Source organism: Sphaerodactylus townsendi, linkage group LG12 (genome assembly GCF_021028975.2).
Source record: "Sphaerodactylus townsendi isolate TG3544 linkage group LG12, MPM_Stown_v2.3, whole genome shotgun sequence".
Lineage (NCBI taxonomy): Eukaryota > Metazoa > Chordata > Lepidosauria > Squamata > Sphaerodactylidae > Sphaerodactylus > Sphaerodactylus townsendi.
The window spans coordinates 32,371,173-32,390,397 of record NC_059436.1 but is presented as its reverse complement, the minus strand read 5'-3'; the positions used below and the strand labels follow the sequence as shown (position 1 = coordinate 32,390,397).

General features: G+C 43.4%; 1 protein-coding gene across 9 annotated transcripts in view; it reads left to right on the top strand.

The window, feature by feature from the left end:
* The window catches only part of DENND1A (DENN domain containing 1A), a 275,137-nt gene that overhangs the window by 98,119 nt on the left and 157,793 nt on the right, over positions 1-19,225 (top strand). For all 9 annotated transcript variants that reach the window (XM_048513362.1, XM_048513361.1, XM_048513358.1 and 6 more), the window contains one exon: positions 11,070-11,189. In XM_048513362.1, coding sequence (XP_048369319.1) covers positions 11,070-11,189 — 120 coding nt within the window. The remainder of the gene's footprint in view (positions 1-11,069; positions 11,190-19,225) is intronic.

Genomic DNA, 19,225 nt, shown 5'->3' with positions numbered 1-19,225 from the left:
ACCCATTGGAGGTTCTCAGGCACTGAGGAAAGCAACTGCTGAATGTGGGCCTGGTTCTATAGAAACCTTTAAACAACAGGATTGATAACCGAACACCATCAGGCTTGTATTTCTGTATAAGATAATTGGTTCAATGGAGGCATCTTTCTGAAGGTCACAATTCCTTCTGCTTGTGACATAAGTTGCAGGTCTGGGTTGAAAGAGTGATCTGGGTGGTTGAGAGGGGTCCGCCCTTTGTCTTAGAGCAGAGGTCTGCAACCTGCAGCTCTCCAGTTGTTCATGGACTACATGCTGGCAGGGGCTGATGGGAATTGTAGTCCATGGACATCTGGAGAGCCGCAGGTTGCAGACCACTGTCTTAGAGCCAGACAAGGTGGGTTCTTTTCAGTTCCACGATACTTTGAAATTGTAGCTGTTTTGTACTTTCTTTTTACTAAAGTACAGAAAGCACTGTGAAGGCATTATCTTGGTATAGTTTGGTTGGCATTAAAGCATCACCTGTACACTAGAGCTTCTCTTTATCTTTCTCTGCCTTGGATTCACTTACCTTATTGTTGCTTTGAGACCTTTTTCCAATTTCCCTTGGCTAGCAAATTTTTCTATGCTCATGTTGTCCCTTTCTTTGAGGGTGGCCCAGCTAGAGTTCCTACTATACTGCAGCTGTTCAGTCATTCACAAAAAAGAATGCCTGAGTGCTGAAAGAAGTCACGTTTATTAACCACACAAAGGAGTGGGGTGTATTGATTGCCTCTCTTCCCTGACACCAGATACTGGTTGCTGATGGTGGTGGCCAACAAGAGGGCCTCTTGCAGCATGTCCAAAGTTTAGTTTTGTTTCTTATGTAGTCAGGAGGAGTAGAGTGAGGGTTCTCCAGTGCAGTTTTGCAGATGTAATTACCTACTGTAGAACATCACTCCAGTCTCCCCTGGGATGGGAGCAGCCAGCCAGAAGGCAACTCAAAACAGGGTATTTGCATCTGAGTTTCATGGATAAGCTAGAACAGCTATTAGAGAGACCTTCTGGAGTTTCTTAGGCCAGTGTGTGTGGATTTGCAAGCACTGCTTGTTTTCTTGGCCTTCAATATAGAGTAAGATATAGTGACCCAGAGACAGGGATAGTCTTCAACTACCTTGCTTACAAGGGTACGAGGGAAAGGAGACTTGAGAAGAAGCAGGAAACTAGGAAACTAGATGTGAGAACATTTTAATGACAGAAGGGGTGACACAAAAGGACAGAAGAGTCTCTAATCTTACAGTCCTGTCTAGCTGACCACTTGCTTGCCCCCTGCTGGGTCTTCTTCTCAGTTCCTTTGCAAGCTAGGCATTGTTAATTCCAACAGCCTTTCTCAAAGTCTTAGTCCAGGGCAGCCACCTCAGCCTGCTGCAGACTCACCAGTTCAGGCACCCCACCGCTCCTGATCTGGCCTGCTAAGTCCATTGCAGACTGCCCAGTCCAGACAAACACTCCTTCCAATCTGGCCTGGTGAACCTGTTGCAGGCTGGCCAGTCCAGTCACCCACCCCACGCTCAGTCTGTCCTGGAGAGCCACTCTCCTCATACCAATCTGGGCTGGCAAGTCCCCCCTCCCAGTGCTGATTTGGGCTAGTGAACTTGCTGTGGGCTTGCCAGCTAAGGCAACCATCCCCCCCTCCCAACCATTCCCCCTAGTGCCAATCTGGGCTGGCAAGCCTGCTTCAGCTATTCCCCTTCTATGCTGACTACCTTTCCCAGTGCAATTCTGAATCAGTCACCCTTCCCTACAGTGCCAACTACACCCCCCCCCCCCAGTGTCATTCTCCTTTTCACCATTGTGGGCTCACCAGCCAGGATAGTCCAGGCTCACCACCCTAAGTGTGAGCTTACCAGATGGGGCAGCTCTCCCTCCCCCATGTGGATCTGGGCTGTTGAGGCTGCTGTAGGTTCAACAGCCAAGATAGCTACTTCCCCCAGTGCTCATTTGGGCTGGTGAGCATGCTGTCACAGTAACCCCCTCCTCAGTGCTGATCTGGGCTGGCGAGCCTGTTGGGCCAGATCTGTCTCCCTAGCCCAGGGGTAGGGAACCTGCGGCTCTCCAGATGTTCAGGAACTACAATTCCCATCAGCCCCTGCCAGCATGGCCAATTGGTAAAATGCTGATAGGAAGCTGATGGGAGAATGCTCTAGTTCCTGGCATCTGGAGAGCCGCAGGTTCCCTACCCCTGCCCTAGCCAGACCAAATCACATTTATGTCATATCTGGCCCTCGTAACAAATGAGTTCAACACCCGCTGTGGATACTTCATGTGTGCTGTCCATTGTGCTCTGATCAGTAGATCCTTCAAGTGTACTGTCCATGGTACTCAGATTGTGTCTGGCTACTGTGCTCTGCTGAAGTAGATTAACTGGAATCTGCTTTCTCCTTTTCACCAATGTAGATAATGTTGCAGGTTTTGATTGCATTTGTTTCTGGTTGAGGATTTTGTATCCTTTGCATCCTAGTGGATAGCCTAAAAATCTCTTCTTCATCTCTAAGCTTTTTCTTTGGCATGTAAGCATATGCTTTTGATCCAAACACTTTTAAATGATTCACACTGGATTTGTGCCCAAACCACTATTTAAATGGTGTGCTACCTGCAACTTTTGTAGGTAGTCCGTTTTGGAGGTACATTTTTGTATTAATAGCTTCTCCCCATACTTTTCTGACAATTTTGCTTTATGTAGCATGCAGCCATCTCATTTAGGGAGTGGTTTTGCACTCTGCCACTCCATGCATTTCATGACTTAAATGAATAGTTAGATGATGGTCTATTCCACTTTCAGCCAAAATTTCCTTCATCTCATTTCCCATGTATTCTCCTCAATTGTCTGTACATATTGCAACTGGCATTCTCTGGAATCTGTCATTAACCAGTGCAATATAAGCCTTACATTTGTCTAGTACTTGGCTTTTCTGTCTAATGAAGTAGGTTGCAGCATATCTTGAGGAATCATCTATAAAAGTTAGCAAATATTTTTTCACAGATGGGGTTTGCATTTTAAAAGATCCACAGACATTACTGTGTATTAATTCCAGAGGATACTAGATTCTTATTTTGCTCTGGTGCTTTGAAAAACTTGGCCACACACCCTTTAATGCACATTTCACATTTCTGCTCTTGGGGGCAATTTACAATATGCATATTTGTTAAATTCTGGCTTTCAAGTTGCTTGATAGCATTGTTTATGAACGCATCTCTCAACAAGATTTGCTTTCTGCACTTATAGATCAAGGTGATACAGTTCATTCTTCCTTGTGCCCTGAGCAGTCAGTTCTCTCCCTTGCTCTATGAGGCATGAACCCCCAAACAAACTAATAATTTCCTTGTCTGCTAAAGCACATGTTGAAATCAAGTTGCTTTGCAAGTGAAGGGATAAAGAGATGGGTCGTAATTGTGATCTCCCTTACAAATTGTCCTTGTACCAAGCACTTAATGGTAAGTTGTCCCACTCCAGTTCTTTCTGCAGAGTGATCATCTGCTACATGCATCATTTCTCTTTTACTTTAATCTAAAGTGTCAAACCTTTATCTCCACATAAGTGGCTTGTGCATCCAGTATCAAGGACCATGTGTTTGATTTTATTCCTCCTGGTTTTTATATGAAAATATTATTTAATAGAGTCTGTTTATCTGTGGTTCCAACACAGTTATCTGCAGCTGGAGAGGGTCCTGAGTGGTGTTTATGACCCTTTGAGAAGGTAAGTGGCCACTGTGTCCTGCTGCTTCCTAATGACTGCCAGTATACTCCCTCTCTCTGTCTGCATTCACTTGCAAAGTGACCCATTCTCCCACATGCATGACACTTCAGTTGTTTTTATCCCATATTTTTTTATCAAAGCTTTCAGATCATTATTTGTTCCCTGTGTAAATTGTCTCCTGATCCATTCTTCTTCCAATTCTCTAATGACCTCAGCTAATTGGAGTTTTTTTTTAGTCTGTAATATTGTCACAAGAGTATTATAACTCTCAGGAATGGATCTTGATAAAATCAACATCAAGAATTCCTCATCGGTTCCTTTCCTGACAATATGATATCATCTGCCAAGCTAAGCATTTTCAGTGAATGCTGTTTTATGTTCCTACCCTCAGGCAATTGAGTTGTGAATATCTGCCTTTGAAGAAACATGTAGGTTTGTTCTCCTAAGACATTTTCTAATTTCTCCCAAACTTCCTTAGCTGTTTCTAGATCTGCTAGCAAACCATCAGAAATAGACAAAATTATATAACCGCCTCACATAGTAATTTTTCTCATCCCATTGTACTTGCCAAGCCGCTTCTGATGATTTATCCAATGAATGCTCTACAACCTTTCTTGTTGTGCTAATGCTTTCATTCTTATGCTCCAGGTGCCATAATTCAGCTCTGTCGGTGGTCCAAAGTGAGGGCCATTCCAATCTCCATTGGAGGAGGCCGTCTTAATTCCTTTTTCTTTGCCTGCTTGCGGTCCTGAACTTTGGACAAATTTTTCTTTTAACCAGTGTAGCTGAGTCTGGGCCGCATAACCATTGTTGGCAGAGTGCTAGATACACAGAGAATCAGCAGACTTAGGGATTCATGGAATAGTCCTTCAGTTGCTGTTCTCATTTCTCCAGAGCTGGGGACAGAAGGTAGCTGTCAGAGAGGAAACCCTCAAGCACCATCCATTGGTGTGTGGGGTTCCATAAGGGGCAACTCTCTCTCTCTGATATTGTTTAACATCGCCACCCTGAGCCCTATGGTGAATGTGCAGGGCAGAAAGGCGAGAAATAAATGAATAAATATGTGCCCTCTTGCCAAGTTGATCCAGGAGTTTGGGCTGGGATGCCATCAGTATGCTGTTGACACTCAGCTCTATCTGCTGATGGATGATGGCCAGACTCCTCCCCAGATGTTTTGACTAGATGCCTAGAGGCTTTGGTGAGATGGTTGGAAGAGAGTTGGCTGAAGCTAAATCCATCGGAGATGGAGGTCCTGTGGTGAGGTAGATGAGGAGCAGATGAGGCATGCAATTTTCTTGATGGAATGCAATTTTCAGCTGCATCCTCTGTCAAGAGTCTTGGGGTGATTCTTGATGCCTTCTTAACCCTGGAGGCTCAAGTCACTCAGGTGGCTCACAAGGCCTTTTATAATCTTCTCCAGATGGGACTATTGGCATCCTACGTGTTCCAAACCAACCTTGCTACATTGATCCATGCAATGATCACCTCTGGAGTAGACTTCTGCAACTCGCTGTATACAGGGCTTCCCTTCAGCCTACTCCAGAACCTCCAGATGGTGCAAAATGCAGCAGCATGGGTCCTTACTGGGACCCCATAGCAGACACATATCCAACCTATGCTCCAACAGCTGAGTGGAGTACCAAAGTAGACTAAAGGTTTTGGTGCTCGCCTTTAAAGTGCTAAACGGTCTGGGGCCTTTGAATCTATGGGACTGCTTCTCTTGCTGTATTGCCCCCAAGAGTCCTGGTTAGTCTCAGCCAGGGCCAGGGGATTTTTGGCCCTGACCCCAGCCTGGTAGATCAGGACCCTGTAGGATCTGATGAAATTCCTCAGGGCCTTCAAGACAGAGCTGTTCCACCAGGCTTATGGTTGAGAAAGAAATGTTACTCTTCAAGGACCTCTTCCAACTTCTGGCATCCCGCACTCCTACTCCCTCCCCCCCATTATATATTGAGATTTTAGTCGCCATTTGCCTCAAAATGTTGTGCTAATGTTTTTTATAGTTTCAAATTTATAATTATAAATTTTAAATGATAAATTTTAAATAATGTATAATTTAAAATATTTATTGTATTATAATTGATGTAAGCTGCCCTGAGCCCATAAGTGGAAGGGTGGCCTATAAATGTAATAATTAATAATAATAATAATTTATTAGAGAGCTACATTTCAAACTGGAAAAATAGACTTCAGCTACATCACTAGCTAGAGAAGGAGGGAAAGGAGACTTCTAAGAAGAAACAGGAAATTATACTTGAGAATATTAGTGTAAAGACAGACAAGAGGTGACACAAAAGGACGCTAAAGGATTCTTCCTGAGTCTTCTCAGTTCCTTTGCTCGCTAGACATTTTTACTTCCAGCAGTTACTCTAACAGTTTTATAGATGGGTAACTGAGACAGAGAGAGCAAATTATGCAACAGGTTTCCGTGAGTTCACAGGTGACGGAGGGCTTGATTACAGATTTCCCAGTTCCACTGTAATGGCTAGGCTATGTGATAGCTCAGATGCCAATTAGGCCGCATTTGGGCATCCCATTGCAAATCCTCAATAAGTGGTTTGAGCATATCAGCCCTCTGATGAGCAGCTCTTAACGGGTGAAAAGGCAGACTGTTTCAAGGAGAAATAAGCAGTGCCCAGAGAGAGAATGCAGTCCTGTCTTCTTAGCTTGAGTCCAGATACTTGGTGAGCAAGTGAGCATGGAAAATAGCTGTGATCTAGAAGGCCACTTGGTTGAAATCTTGGGCTGACCATGGAACCAGTCTGTGGTGTTCGGCAAATGTATTTATTTATATCTCACTGTTCTCCTCAGGGGGCACCCAGAGCAACTTAAAATACAGAAACAAGTAAAATAACAATAAAGCAGAAACCGACAGATGTGACAGGGCAGCGGTAAGGCTTCTGAATGCCAAGCAGCTCTTCCCTTTCTCTGCTACCAATCTTCCATCCAGATCTAGGCCACGGCCCTAAGGCTGACAGCCAAAGAACATGAGCTTTTGGTTCCTTACTTCTGGCTCACTCCTTGGGCATGTCCAGGTCTTAAGTGCCTATGAGCAGAGGAGAACAAACTCAGGCAAGGCATGCACTCTGCTCCCCGTCTACTATATGGGGACAATGATGGACTGTCTTACAGGACTGTTGGAGGAATTACCAGGATAATATATGCTATATAGATTGCCAAATACCACTATTATTATTTTCTGAGGCATCTATTTAACTGTTTGGGATAATGGCCCAACCCATTCTGTGCTGTTTTGTATCCAAGCCAAATCTGCAACGTTGAGTAGGCACAAACCCAGGATCCCCCTGGGGTTGCTCAGGCCTGCAATTTGCCTGTGTGTTTTGTATATGGTGTGGTGAACACAAAAACCTGGCAATGCATAATGAAATTAAAAATTCACGTTCTGCATTTCTCCTGCAACCTTCCCTGGAAATTCATGCTTTAAGTAATAGGTTTCGCACATGGTACAAAGCAAGCTGTTATTTATGAGAGAGGTATCAAGCTGCTAGCAGTAATATCCTTTACTAATTATAGTGTTGGAGAAGAAGGCTTTGTACCCTGCTTTTAGCTTCTGCTGCCTTTCTTCCTCCTGCTCTGCTTTACTTCCTAGCCTGAACTATATTTTGAGTTTTGGAGGGTTCATTCATATACAGGTGAGACCTTTGCAAGGTAGGAGGGGCCCCCGCATTGTTAAACAATATTGTTGCATTGTTTGTGCTCTTGTAGAGCAGGCAAATGAACACCTTAGAGTAGAGTACAACATGATCATGACTTTCGAAAAAGCCCAGATATGAACCTTGTGATCATGATCGCTCTTGGGGTGAGGGCGGGATTCAGAATCATTATACTGACAGGGGAAGGCCTGCTTCACTGTTGCCGAGGCCTTGCAGGTGTACTTTGGAGCGTTTTGTATTCAGTTGCGATTCAAAAGAGGCAGCTCTTTTTTGTGTGTGTAAGAGAGGTTTTCAAATATTCAGATTTAATTTCCTTCCCTCTAAATTAATTTCGCTGGAGCACATTTCAATTTAGGGTGGCCTCTAGTAAGCCTGGGAAATGGGGTGGAAGTATTTGAAGTATTGAAGTATTATTAAGTGTTAAGTGTATGTATGAAATAAATGTGAAAGCCACGTATTATTTTATGGCAAAGTCTCCTTTACCTGAATATTTTGGCTTTGAAAAAGAAAGAAGCTGAAGTTCTGGCCTTTGTTTCTTTAGCTAATTAAAGTCCTCCCCCCCCCCTCCCCCCCCCCCCCCCCGTGGACATCAAGCAGAAAGTTTGTTTTTTGTTAATTTTTAACATCTCTATTGATGTTCAGCTTAGGCTTGCAGCCATACAACTGTGAACTGAGTAGAAGTTGTGGAAAGGATCCTTGCCAAAGGAAGTGTTTGTGCAAAAATGTGTATGGGGTGAATTCTACTTCTTCCTACTCCAGCATGTTATGCCATTGACCTTCGTGAATGGCTTTTCACCAGGTATAATGAGCTGCAAAGGAAAAAAGAGATCAGCCAAACAACTCAGTAACAATGGGCTGCCCCGCTACATCTTACAAGTGATGCAAAATTTCCCTCCATTCTTTCAAAACCTCTGTAAACACATTTTTTCCAGCCTCTCCTGGAAAAATGGAAATTTGGAGGGGGGGGGGGAGAACTGAGAGCGATATATACTACTGTGTTGTTGAAGGCTTTCATGGCCGGAATCACTGAGGTGTTGTGGGGTTGCTGGGCTGTATGGCCGTGTTCCAGTAGCATTTTCTCCTGACGTTTCGCCTGCACTTGTGGCTGGCGTCTTCAGATATACAATAATCTTATCAAACCAAAACTCAACACACTTACTTCAACAATATAAGATGCATAATTTATAATTAGCCTTTAAAATTGTACTGTTTGACATATTTGTGGAAGTTAAATTACAAATGCTGTAGTTTTCTACTAGCAAAACTGCAAAAAAAATATACCCACTATGACAGACAGAACTGCCAACTGCACCCTATGTTACTTTAGCCTGTGCGTCTTCGTTTTTTGCCACCTGAGAGGTAGGAAAAAGAAAAGTCAAAAAGAAAACAAGATTGAAAATAAACAAAATAGTATTTTTGGGTGGAAACAGTCTCCTGCAGTCACAATGAGACTGCCAGCATATTTTGATACGGAGTTAAATTTTGTAACATTGAATTTTGGAGAAAATTAGTCACATTTATGCAACATCCATATCCTTGAAAATATGTTGTGTGTATATCTGCACTACATGCAGGTGTTATTATTGAATGCTGTGGATTATGTTATATAAATATTGAATCAATGCTTGCCTTATTTTTTTCACTTGTTCAAAAAGTCATCTTATCAGAGACTTTTCACCTAGACTTCCCCCAGATTCCAGATTTTTCTGTTGGAAAAAAGTGAGGGGGAACACTTCTCATTTGAGCTTTTACGTATCTACTCATAACCTAAAGCTACAAATCTAGGCTGACCAGCTGTCCCGCTTTTGGCGGGACAATCCCGCCTTCGCATAATTTGTCCCCCGTCCCGCAGGTTCCTTGCATTGTCCCGATTTTTGGGAGGCTGCCGCACTGCCTTCTGGGGCGCAAGGCAGTGCGGCAGCCTCCCTCGTGTGCGGCCGCAGGAGCATGGCCTTCTGGGGCGCTGCCGTTTCCCGCCCTGTGACAGGGCGTGCGCGCGCAGCCGCCTACCCCCGTCCCGGGTTTACAAGGTGACCATCTGGTCACCTTATACAAATCTTAAACTGCTGCTGATGAATTACAACAAACACCTGGGCTACATGTATTACAGTCAGGTCTCAGATATGGGATTTTCTGTTTGCCTTCTGTGTTTCTTTCTTTTAGAGGAAAAGCACATTGGCTGGTGCTGGTTTAAGTGGTGGATTTCCGCCCCCGGACCACTCTTTCTCTTGCTTCCATAGTGAACAGTCCATAGTGAACAGTCTTGCCTGGTCTGCTCTGCTGGTTAAGCCATCTTTCCAAAACCTTTCCTTATCAGCAAGCTGAACTGTTATTAAATTAGTGCATTAAAAATTTTTTGTGCTGACTTTGTCGAAGTATAGACCCAACCATAGAGAAGCAGCATTACTTTGGAGCCCCTGAGGAGGGGCATACTGCCCTAGGGTCATGGGGACACCTATGTCCCCAGGCGCATGCCTTTCAGTCATGTGGGGGAGCAGACGCCCCCTTGTGACGAAACTGCGTGCGCCCAAGCTACCCGCTGCAACACCCCTCACCCCTCCCGGGCTCCCTGCAGGCTGGCTTCTGGGAAGAGCATGAGTTGGCCTCCTGGGACGTGCGGGGGATGGGGCATCCTGCGGGCCGGCTTCTGCCCTCCCCATACCCTGGGGAGAGCAGGAGCTGGCCTCCAGAGACGTGCGGGGAAAGGGGAGCAGAAGCTGGCCTCCAGGGACCCTGGGGAGAGCAGGAGCTGGCCTCCAGGGATGTGGGGGCGGGGCTTCGTGATGAAGGGGTGCCAGGAGGAGGAGTTGTCCCCAAGCGCCATTTCCCCCCTCAATACGCCTCTGCCCCGAGGCACATGAGCGCATCAAGGATCTTTCCAATACAGTATTTCCTATTCTGTTAAAATGCCCAGAAGGTATCTTTGTGCTTGTGCCATTACTCAGTGTTTAATTTTCAGGGACAGAGGGGCACATTGCAATTTGAGCTTGTCATGACAGGCCTTCTCAGGCAGTTTCTGTGCACATGGGCCAAGGAGAAAGGCTCTCTTCTCATGCGCAGGTGCATTCTGAGGTCTTCGAGCATGATTTGGGCAGAGCAGACAGTTTACTGTCTCCTAGAGCACAGGTGTCAAACTTGCAGCCCTCCAGATGTTATGGACTGCAGTTCCTATCATCCCCTGCCAGCTGGCAGGGGATGATGGGAACTGTAGTCCATAACATCTGGAGGGCTGCGAGTTTGACACCTATGTCCTAGAGGCTTGTGCTCTTTTCGATAGCAATGTCCTTCCTCTGTAAATGATTAAATATACAGAAGATTTATAAAAGCATTTCTGAACAGTGAAAATATAATCTGGGAAGATATCATTGGTTGGAGGTGGTGCATATGTCATATTCAAGGGTGGTGGCCATGGCTTGGTATTAAATCTGCAAAGCTTGCTCTAAAACACATCCCTGAAAAAGAAAGAAGTGGGTAACACAGTGTTACAGATAGTGCTGGGCTGCTGGTAATTTAGCCCATGGCTAAATTGGATCTTTTAAAAAAGGCATAAATTGTCCTCTGTCCAAGCTTCAGTTTCTAGAGAGGGGAAATGCTTCTGGTTCAACGACTGAGTTTGCTGAGATACTTGGCATGGTTGAAGTGAACAGCCCATTAATAGATTCCTTTGTTCTCTCCACTTCCAGCCTCACAGTTAGCCAAGTTGGCCAGAACTTCACTTTTGTGCTCACAGACATTGACAGCAAGCAGAGGTTTGGGTTCTGCCGATTATCTTCAGGGGCCAAGACCTGCTTCTGTATCTTAAGGTAAGTCAGAATGCAGCCCCCTCCTGCTGCTGCCTCGCTCTGGGAAGCAATGTTGACATTCTGCTTCTGTTGCTTTTAATTAACACTTTCCAGCTGTTGAGAGAATCGCTTTCCTATCTGTTCCTCGGGAAGTCACTGCACTTTGGGAGATTTTTTTTTTCTCGTGCCAAAAACTTTCTTGCACTCTGGGGCTCTACTTTCACTGTTATCTGCATTTTAAACATTTAGCTCAGTGTTTTTGAAAATCATCACCCTTGCAGTGTGATGAACTGGGCATGGCCGGGCTGCACCACAGAAGTTTCTGCCTTCGGCTGCTGCAAACTGGTGGGAAGTCTGTATAAGTGCATTTATTGAGTTGAAATTAGGGAGCCATTCCCTTGCAAGTCTGCACATTCAGTGCCATTTTGAAGCACGTCACAAGGCTGTGTTTCTGTGAACAAAGGCAAACACTCCCACTGGGATTCATTGGGAGGGGCTGCTTTCCTTCCAGAGTGTTTGCCATTTCCTTTATTTACAAAAGTGCCTTTCCTCTGTCTTTGCTGCAAGGAGTTTCATATTCAAATACGTTATTTGAGAGTGTTTTGGAGTGCTGTTGTTTCTTGTAGACAAAATAAATAAGTCCTTTGTGTGGTGGTCTAATTAATCTCTCATATGCATACCCTCCCCCTTCTTCCAAGGGCTACAAGGTAGCCCATTTGGTTCTCTTTGCATCTGTTTATCCTCACAACAACCCTATGAAAGGGGTTAGGCTGAAAGAGAGGATGATTGGCCCAAAGATGCCCATCAAGTTTCATGGCAGTGTGGGACTCTCCTCTGGCTCTGAGTGGGAAAGGCTGGAACAGCCCCTACTTTGGTAACATTTGCATTAAGCAGGTGGATGTGTGTCCTACTTGTCTCAGCAGTGAGCAAAAAAGGAACACTTTGCAAATGTTCTGAGGCCTGGCCATCTTGTTTATTCAGTGATAATAGACCCTGGAATGATTCTCCAGGCCAAAGTGAAAACTTACAGCCACACAGTCTTTCTTCGTTTGGAATCTGGATAAATTGGTATCTGTAAGAATTTCTTAGCTGTTGTCAGCAGTTGCTTTTCATTATAATCAGTTGCTAGAGTCCATTTTACCAGACGCAAGACAAAGCCTTTGCCCAAAAGGACGTTCTTTCCAAGAGGCAACTATGGTGCTCTGCAATTCATGGCTAGCTTTTAGAGGAGGTTGTGAGAAAAGTCAAGTAAGAGCTCTGGAAGAATGAAAGTGAACTGCACCTCAACTCTTCTTTGATCCACCAAGTTCCCATTCTGTTCTGAATAGAGCTGATGGAGGAAACCCCCGGGCGTTTCTCTTCTTGTACCCAGCCAGCCACAGGGAGTCCTTCTGCATGGTGGAGCCAGTCTCTGATTAGCTCGGGAGGTTCTTACTAGTCTGGAAGCTGGTTCTCCGACAGCGGAGCAAAATGGTATTTTAACATGGGATTGTATCCAGAATTCATTGTGGTCTAAATGGACAGGACTCGAGCAAAGGCATTCCAAGAAACTTCAAGCACTTGGAAGCGAGGCCTCAGTGGGCTCCTGTTTATATTTGCTGTCCTGAAGGAATTGGTGGGTGGTTTCTCTTGGCTGATCATGGAGATGCATCAAATTAGATTGTTTTGAACACATTCAACTGCGACAAAAAGCCCAAATATTCTGACAGCCTCTTTCTTGCACCACCGCACATTTCCCCCTCAGTCTACTGCTCACAAATACTGAAACTTCTTTTGTAATTCTCAGAGACTTGGGGGGTGATAGCCGACTTTTATCAGTTAGGGAAGCAGATGTGGTTTCCTTTTTCAACAGCAGAGGGCAGAGAGGAGTATAAGACCTTGTTGCGTGTCCTAGACAATCCTCTTTCTTTGGTCTTTATGAAATACTGAATGGTGCGAAGAACTATTATTTAAAAGAAAACACGCATCATGCAACCTCTGCCCAATTATGGTAATTTTAAGGAATAGGCATTTTCTCTCTAGATTTTAAAAGCAGTTTAGCATTTCTGAACACTTTTGACAAAACTGAATTCTTAACTGGCCTTAAATGAGGGTGTTTTTAAAAATGCAAATATTTATGATCTTCTGGTACTGCAGTTCAATGGAGAATCTGTTTTATTTTTTATTATAGATATGATAAATGTATCTTGTTTTAAGCTGATGTGTACATGAATTAAATATTTTTATGAATTCCTGTTGACTTTTGGGGGTTTTGCTGCTGTTGTAAAAGTGCTGTGAATATAGAGTGCTCTACAAATGTGAAGTCAAATTCCTTTCTTCTTATTTTTCTGAGGCCTTGACCCCAGCTTACTCCCTTCCGGCCTCGTTGGCCAGGCTGCAAAATTCCTTCCTCGTATCAGATGCTTTGCTAGATCCGCCTAAAAGACCATGTGGTCCAGCTGCAATCAGCTAAAATGTTCATTGGGAGTCATGGTAGTAAGTCAGAAGTGGGCAGGCATGGTAGTAAGTAGACAGCCTCCTGTGTTTGTCTTGGACCTTGGACTAGTCACAGTTCTTCTGAGCTCTCTCAGACCCACCTATCTCACAGGGTGTTTATTGTGAAGGGGGAAGGGAAAGGAGTTTGTAGGCCCCTTTGAGTCTCCTGTAGGAGAGAAAGGGGGGATATAAATCCAACTCTTCTTCTTCTTCGGCTATGAGAAGCTGCTTCAGAATGAGGAGGTTTTGTTTTCAGATGTAATGTGGAAATACCCACTGAATACCTAACCTCTCTGAAATTGCCTAATATTAATTTGAAGTGCTCTAAGATGTGGGGGTCTGTCTGTTTTGTAGTAACGAATTCTACAAAATACTAATGTGTTAATGTGAAGAAATATTGGCTTATGTCTCTCTTGAAGCTTCTGTTGACCTGCTTCATTGGATGACCCCAACGTCTTGTGCTTGGAGAGATAGAGAAATGGTTTCCCACTCTCCACGATCTCTACAGTAGTCAGTCAGTCAGTCAGTCAGTCAGTCAGTCAGTCAGTCAGTCAGTCAGTCAGTCAGTCAGTCAAACCTTTATTGGCATAGCAAAATATACATAAGTAAAACTCACAAAATAACCGACATAGTAGCAAGATATTTGACAGCTATTTATCTTCATCTTATAGGGAAATGTAAAAAAAAAATAAAACATTATTTTGTGAGTTTTACTTATGTATATTTTGCTATGGCTGCACAGTATTATGAATCTTTATCATGTCTTTAACAGATTTCCCCCAAACTAGGAGAATCTCCCATGTTGGTTGTTTTTTTATTGTACACCATTGTTATTACTGCTACTATTAGTATTAATTAATTAGTATTAATTAATTAATACTATTGGTTTAATTAATTAATATAATTAGTGTATACGATGCTTTACACAATACAACATGGATCCCTGCCTGAAAGAAGTGACAGTCTTAACGCTTGAGACAAGGAAGATGGACAAAGGGGATAGAAAGGAATCATCTGACGAAGAATCTGAGCTCATCACATGCTTAGTTTTATTCAGTAGGGAAGGCAGATTGTATCAAAGGCTTCATAGAAAAGGGAGGTTTTGTAGGGAGGAAGTGGGACAGGTGGGTATTAAGCAGGTGTTCTGGGAAGCAGGCAGCAAGAGTGGAAAGGCAGAACCATTTGGAGAGCAGGAGACCTTGGGTTGGTTGAGGGAGGATGCAGCAGTTATTGGTATAGGTACATTGGGATATTGAGGAAAACCATTGAAGGTGTGAGGATTTTGGGCTGGTCTTATAGCACAAAAGGAATCCAGTGAGGTAACTGGATTCTACATTCCCCTTCTTCTGTCTCCATCCTGATCTCAGATATTATACTAAAAATATTAGGAATTACCCGGGAGCCGGATGAATATTGGGATTATGATTCCTAGTCACCTGCTGCTGAAGCAAGAGTTAGGAAGCTTTGAGTAATTGACCTGGTTATTTATTGTATCTGTTGATCTAGAAGATTGTTTGGGGGGAAAGGAAATGAACCCCTTTTCTGAAGTATACCAGATTTCAGATAGATGTTTGAGATGGGAATAAAGCCCTCCCTTATATAGCTGTGCTTCTGACCTGTTCAGGTGAGATGGAGGGCTCATAAACGGGGCAAGTGTCTGGTGCCCTTCCACATCCAGTTAAAGCAAATAATAGTAAAACCTTTTGGCCTGTTACTTTTTAATGAAAACCTCTCTCTGTTTGCTTACAAGAAAAAAAGGGCTCTTGCAGCTTTGGCTGAAATTGCAGTGGACGATGTCTTTTGAACACGACTTCATCAAAAAGTCCACCAGTTCATATGTAAAAGGTTTGGAAATTGGTCTGGTCGGAGGATGTATGGAATGGTGCTGAAGGGGCGGGGGTTGGCACAAGAATTTTCAGACTGGAAGGAAGCATAGCGAGATAACTTTTTTAACTCAGGTACTAATAAACAAGGAACAGTTTTCTAACCCTCTGGCTGCTTTCCAATGTCATAAAAAGCTATGGCTTGTATATAAAGTTTGAAATTCTAGGCTCGTGTTCTTTTTTCGCTCCTCCACTTCTGTCCAAGGGGCAAGATTGAGACTTTCTGGTCTAGAAGGCTTCACTCTAACTGCAAATATTCACAATGTCACAAATATTCACAAACTGGGGTTTGTCTCTTACTCATTAACTGGGACTCCTAACTCACCTTCACCAGGCTAGGTAGTTGGCCATTTACCATCTCCCAGTCTGAATGTGGAATGTGGATGGAAGCTGTGGTTACCTTTTTGGTTACCTTTTTGGGGCCTTCTGTCCCCACAGTGGGGACTGCCCTTGCGCAGTCTAGCCATGGTAATGAACAGCAAGCTTTAGTGAAGATTAGGACTCACCAAAGTGCTCCTTCTACTCCAACCATAGCTGCCAGGCAGATTTGCCCACCTAAAAAGTCACTCCCCTCAGCTCTTCTATCACTGCTGCGGAAAGCAGTAGCAAGTCTCTATAGCTCTGTTCTTTGGAAGTAACTCAGCATTTTCTTTTTACTTTTGAAGTAAAACTTTTTGGCTTTCACCATGTCTACGAAGGGAGAGGCATTGTTTAAAAAATGCTCCACTTGTGGGGTCAAAATGGCCAAAAATGATTTGCTCTTGTCTGCTTTAGGCCATTAATTCATCTCTCCCTCGCTTGGAATGGTAGCTACTCTAATTCCTGGATTAGCAAGAAGTCTCAGGGACTTAAATTCCTCTTTTGCCATCTACACAATTCAATCAGCATCTTGTTCCCTCACCAAAACTAAATTTGCTGATATCTCTTTCTTAAAGAGAGAATTGGAAATGATTCCAGTGTTTTCCTCAAGACACTGATCAGTCCTTTGAAAGATGGTAGGAAACTTTTTTTTTTCAAAGACAAGGAAAATGTTGGAAGTGAATTTGACATTACGTCTGCTTATTTTGATAGTTCCTCATTGAAGGAACATGTTTATGAAATGTACACTCTGAAATGTTTGAGGCGTACAGCTGAAAAGGCAGATTCACATGTGAATTATAGTCAAATGTCTTTGTGGACTTGCAGAGATATAAGAATTCATGATGTAAATTAAAGGAAATAAAGTTTCCGAAAAGGGCCATTTACTCTTATAGATATGCAGCAGTTCTGGCTTGTGATTTTTATTTGCTTGATCTGTGTAAGAAAATCAAAGGCTGTCTTTTAATTGGGGGGGGGGGGGGGGGGGGGGGAGGCAAGCTGAATTTTAAAATGGAATTGCGGGAAGGGGGGGAAGAGCATTTCTCTGTTTTATTCACCAGTTGCAGAAAATGCCCTCTGAGCCATCAAGGTTTGATTTAAAATCCGTTACTGTTCTCAATGCAAAAGGAATATTTGTTAACCAATTCAAAGTTCAAGGGATAATTTATGGGTTTTAATCCATGCTGTTTCTGAGCAAGTGCCTCTGAAGTCAACTTCTTGGAGTTCTGTGTGTGCTCTGAATTATTCCACAGCCCATTTATTCAGCCTGGCATTTTCAACAGAGTCTTTATTTGTTTCTAATAACTAGCCAGAAAAATGTTGCAACGCCTGTGAGTGCTTGGTTCAGCTGGGGTGTGGGGTGAGGAGAAACTTAAGATATAGCCTGTTTATGAACAAGCATGATTTTTTGTTGAAAACAAACCAGTTTCTTTTATCCTCAGACAGAGGAAATCTCTGAGGGATAGTCAAGTTTTCTGTTTGGTGTGATACATATCACTTTTTAAAAAAACCCAACCACCACCTATTCTAGGCTGTGAATTTAGTGGTGATAGTTGCATAGTCTTAGTTTCGATATTGTTTGGATATCTAATATGCTCTTTTCCCTCTATGGTGGGGCTTTACCCAGGCGGATAATGGGGTGCGTGAGTGTTTTTACAGGTGTTATGCCACAAAATAAAGTTTTTCTGCTTGGTTCAGCCTTCATTGCTCCCTCCCTCCCCCAAGTCCTTGTCCAAGCTGTGCATATAAAGCTGTAAAGAACATTTTCTCAGCTAATGAAGCTGTTATTTTGCATGGTGTCTTTAGTATATATATTTTCTCCCATTGCTAAAGCAGCTGTGCTCAAATGCCCAGGTGATTTGGGGATGAAGTGAGGTAATGCGAAATGGGGGCTTCCTACCTGTACTTCCAAATTACTTTTGCAGGTGTTCTTAGTATAATGTTATTAATTCTATATTCAGAGTTAACAAAGGGACCATCAACCATGTTCAGGTTGTTTATTCTTCCTTACAACTCCCCTTTGAGGTAGGTTTGGCTCTGGTGGCGGGGAGGGGAATGTATATTGCTTAAGCCTACCTAGTGAGGGCTTCATAGCTGGGGAGGGAATTTGAACCTCCTCCTCCCTGCCACTTCTTGATTCAAAGTAGGTGCTTGTCCATTAAGCCTTTGCCCTTCTCCATGTCTATTTAAATTAATTGATTGGTTTTGTAATAATATTAGAAAAGATGAATGAAATATATTCGGATTCCAAGATCAAGCATGGTTATGTTGAAAAATATGTGGGTCTGAGGCATAACATGCGTAGGGAAAACTTCATTCTCATTCAAGAATCTTTGCTTCTTTGGAGATATGTGACAGCAGGCTACTGCGGGTGATCATGCAAACTCCCTGTACGTGTGTTCAAAAGCATTTCTGAGATGTTCTGGATCTGAGCCTTGTGGTTCTGGCTCCACTGAAGACCAAGGTAGAGGTTCAGAATGCAGACAGTGGTTTGCTCTGAGACTTGTTGAAGATGTTCAGAGACTGATACATGGGGAAGTTTAGCAGAAGTTTACCCTAGTTCTGGCGACAGTTGAGAGCCATTTTGAATGTACAAATGCAATCTTGTTCCTGAACACAAATTGGACTGCATACTCAATATGAGGGGAATGTATGGGTTTTCAAGTAATTCCAGAGTGTTGGCTACTTTGGTCTGTAAGGTGCCCAAATATATATATATATTTGTTTGTGTGTGTGTGTGTGTGTGTGTGATATATATATTTATATCTTTCTCTCTCTCTCTCTCTCTCTCTCACACACACACACACACACACACACACAGATATTTGGGCACCTTACAGAATGACAACATTTTGTTACAGAACAAACTTTTGTGGACTAACGCCCACCTCTTCTGATACAATGAATGGAACTTTACTATGTAGTCATTTCATGTAGAGATATGGACGGGGTGGGGAGGGGGGGATGGGACTAGGACCAAGGGGCCATGAAATTCAGAAGGTACAGATTGAAATTTAATTCTATAAATTTCATATCTAATAAAGGAAAGCCCAGTGGGGTTGCAAAGTCACTCCTTTTCGAACTGAGCAAAATTCCGGATTTAAAGCTATCATGTCTGGTAGCTCCTGACAGGTTGAAGACAGTGAACTGACCTCAGTTCCTAGGTAATTTGCTGGAAGCTTTTGGGTGTGAGACGTTGCGTCCCTTTTCTCAATTTTTGGCTTTTTGTTTGCTTAGAATGGGAGCTGTGATGGGGGGGTGGGGTTCCCTTCCTTTTTGGGGACAAATGAAGAATATTTTTTAGTAGACCAGAAACACGTGGAAGGATCAGGAATATGTTGA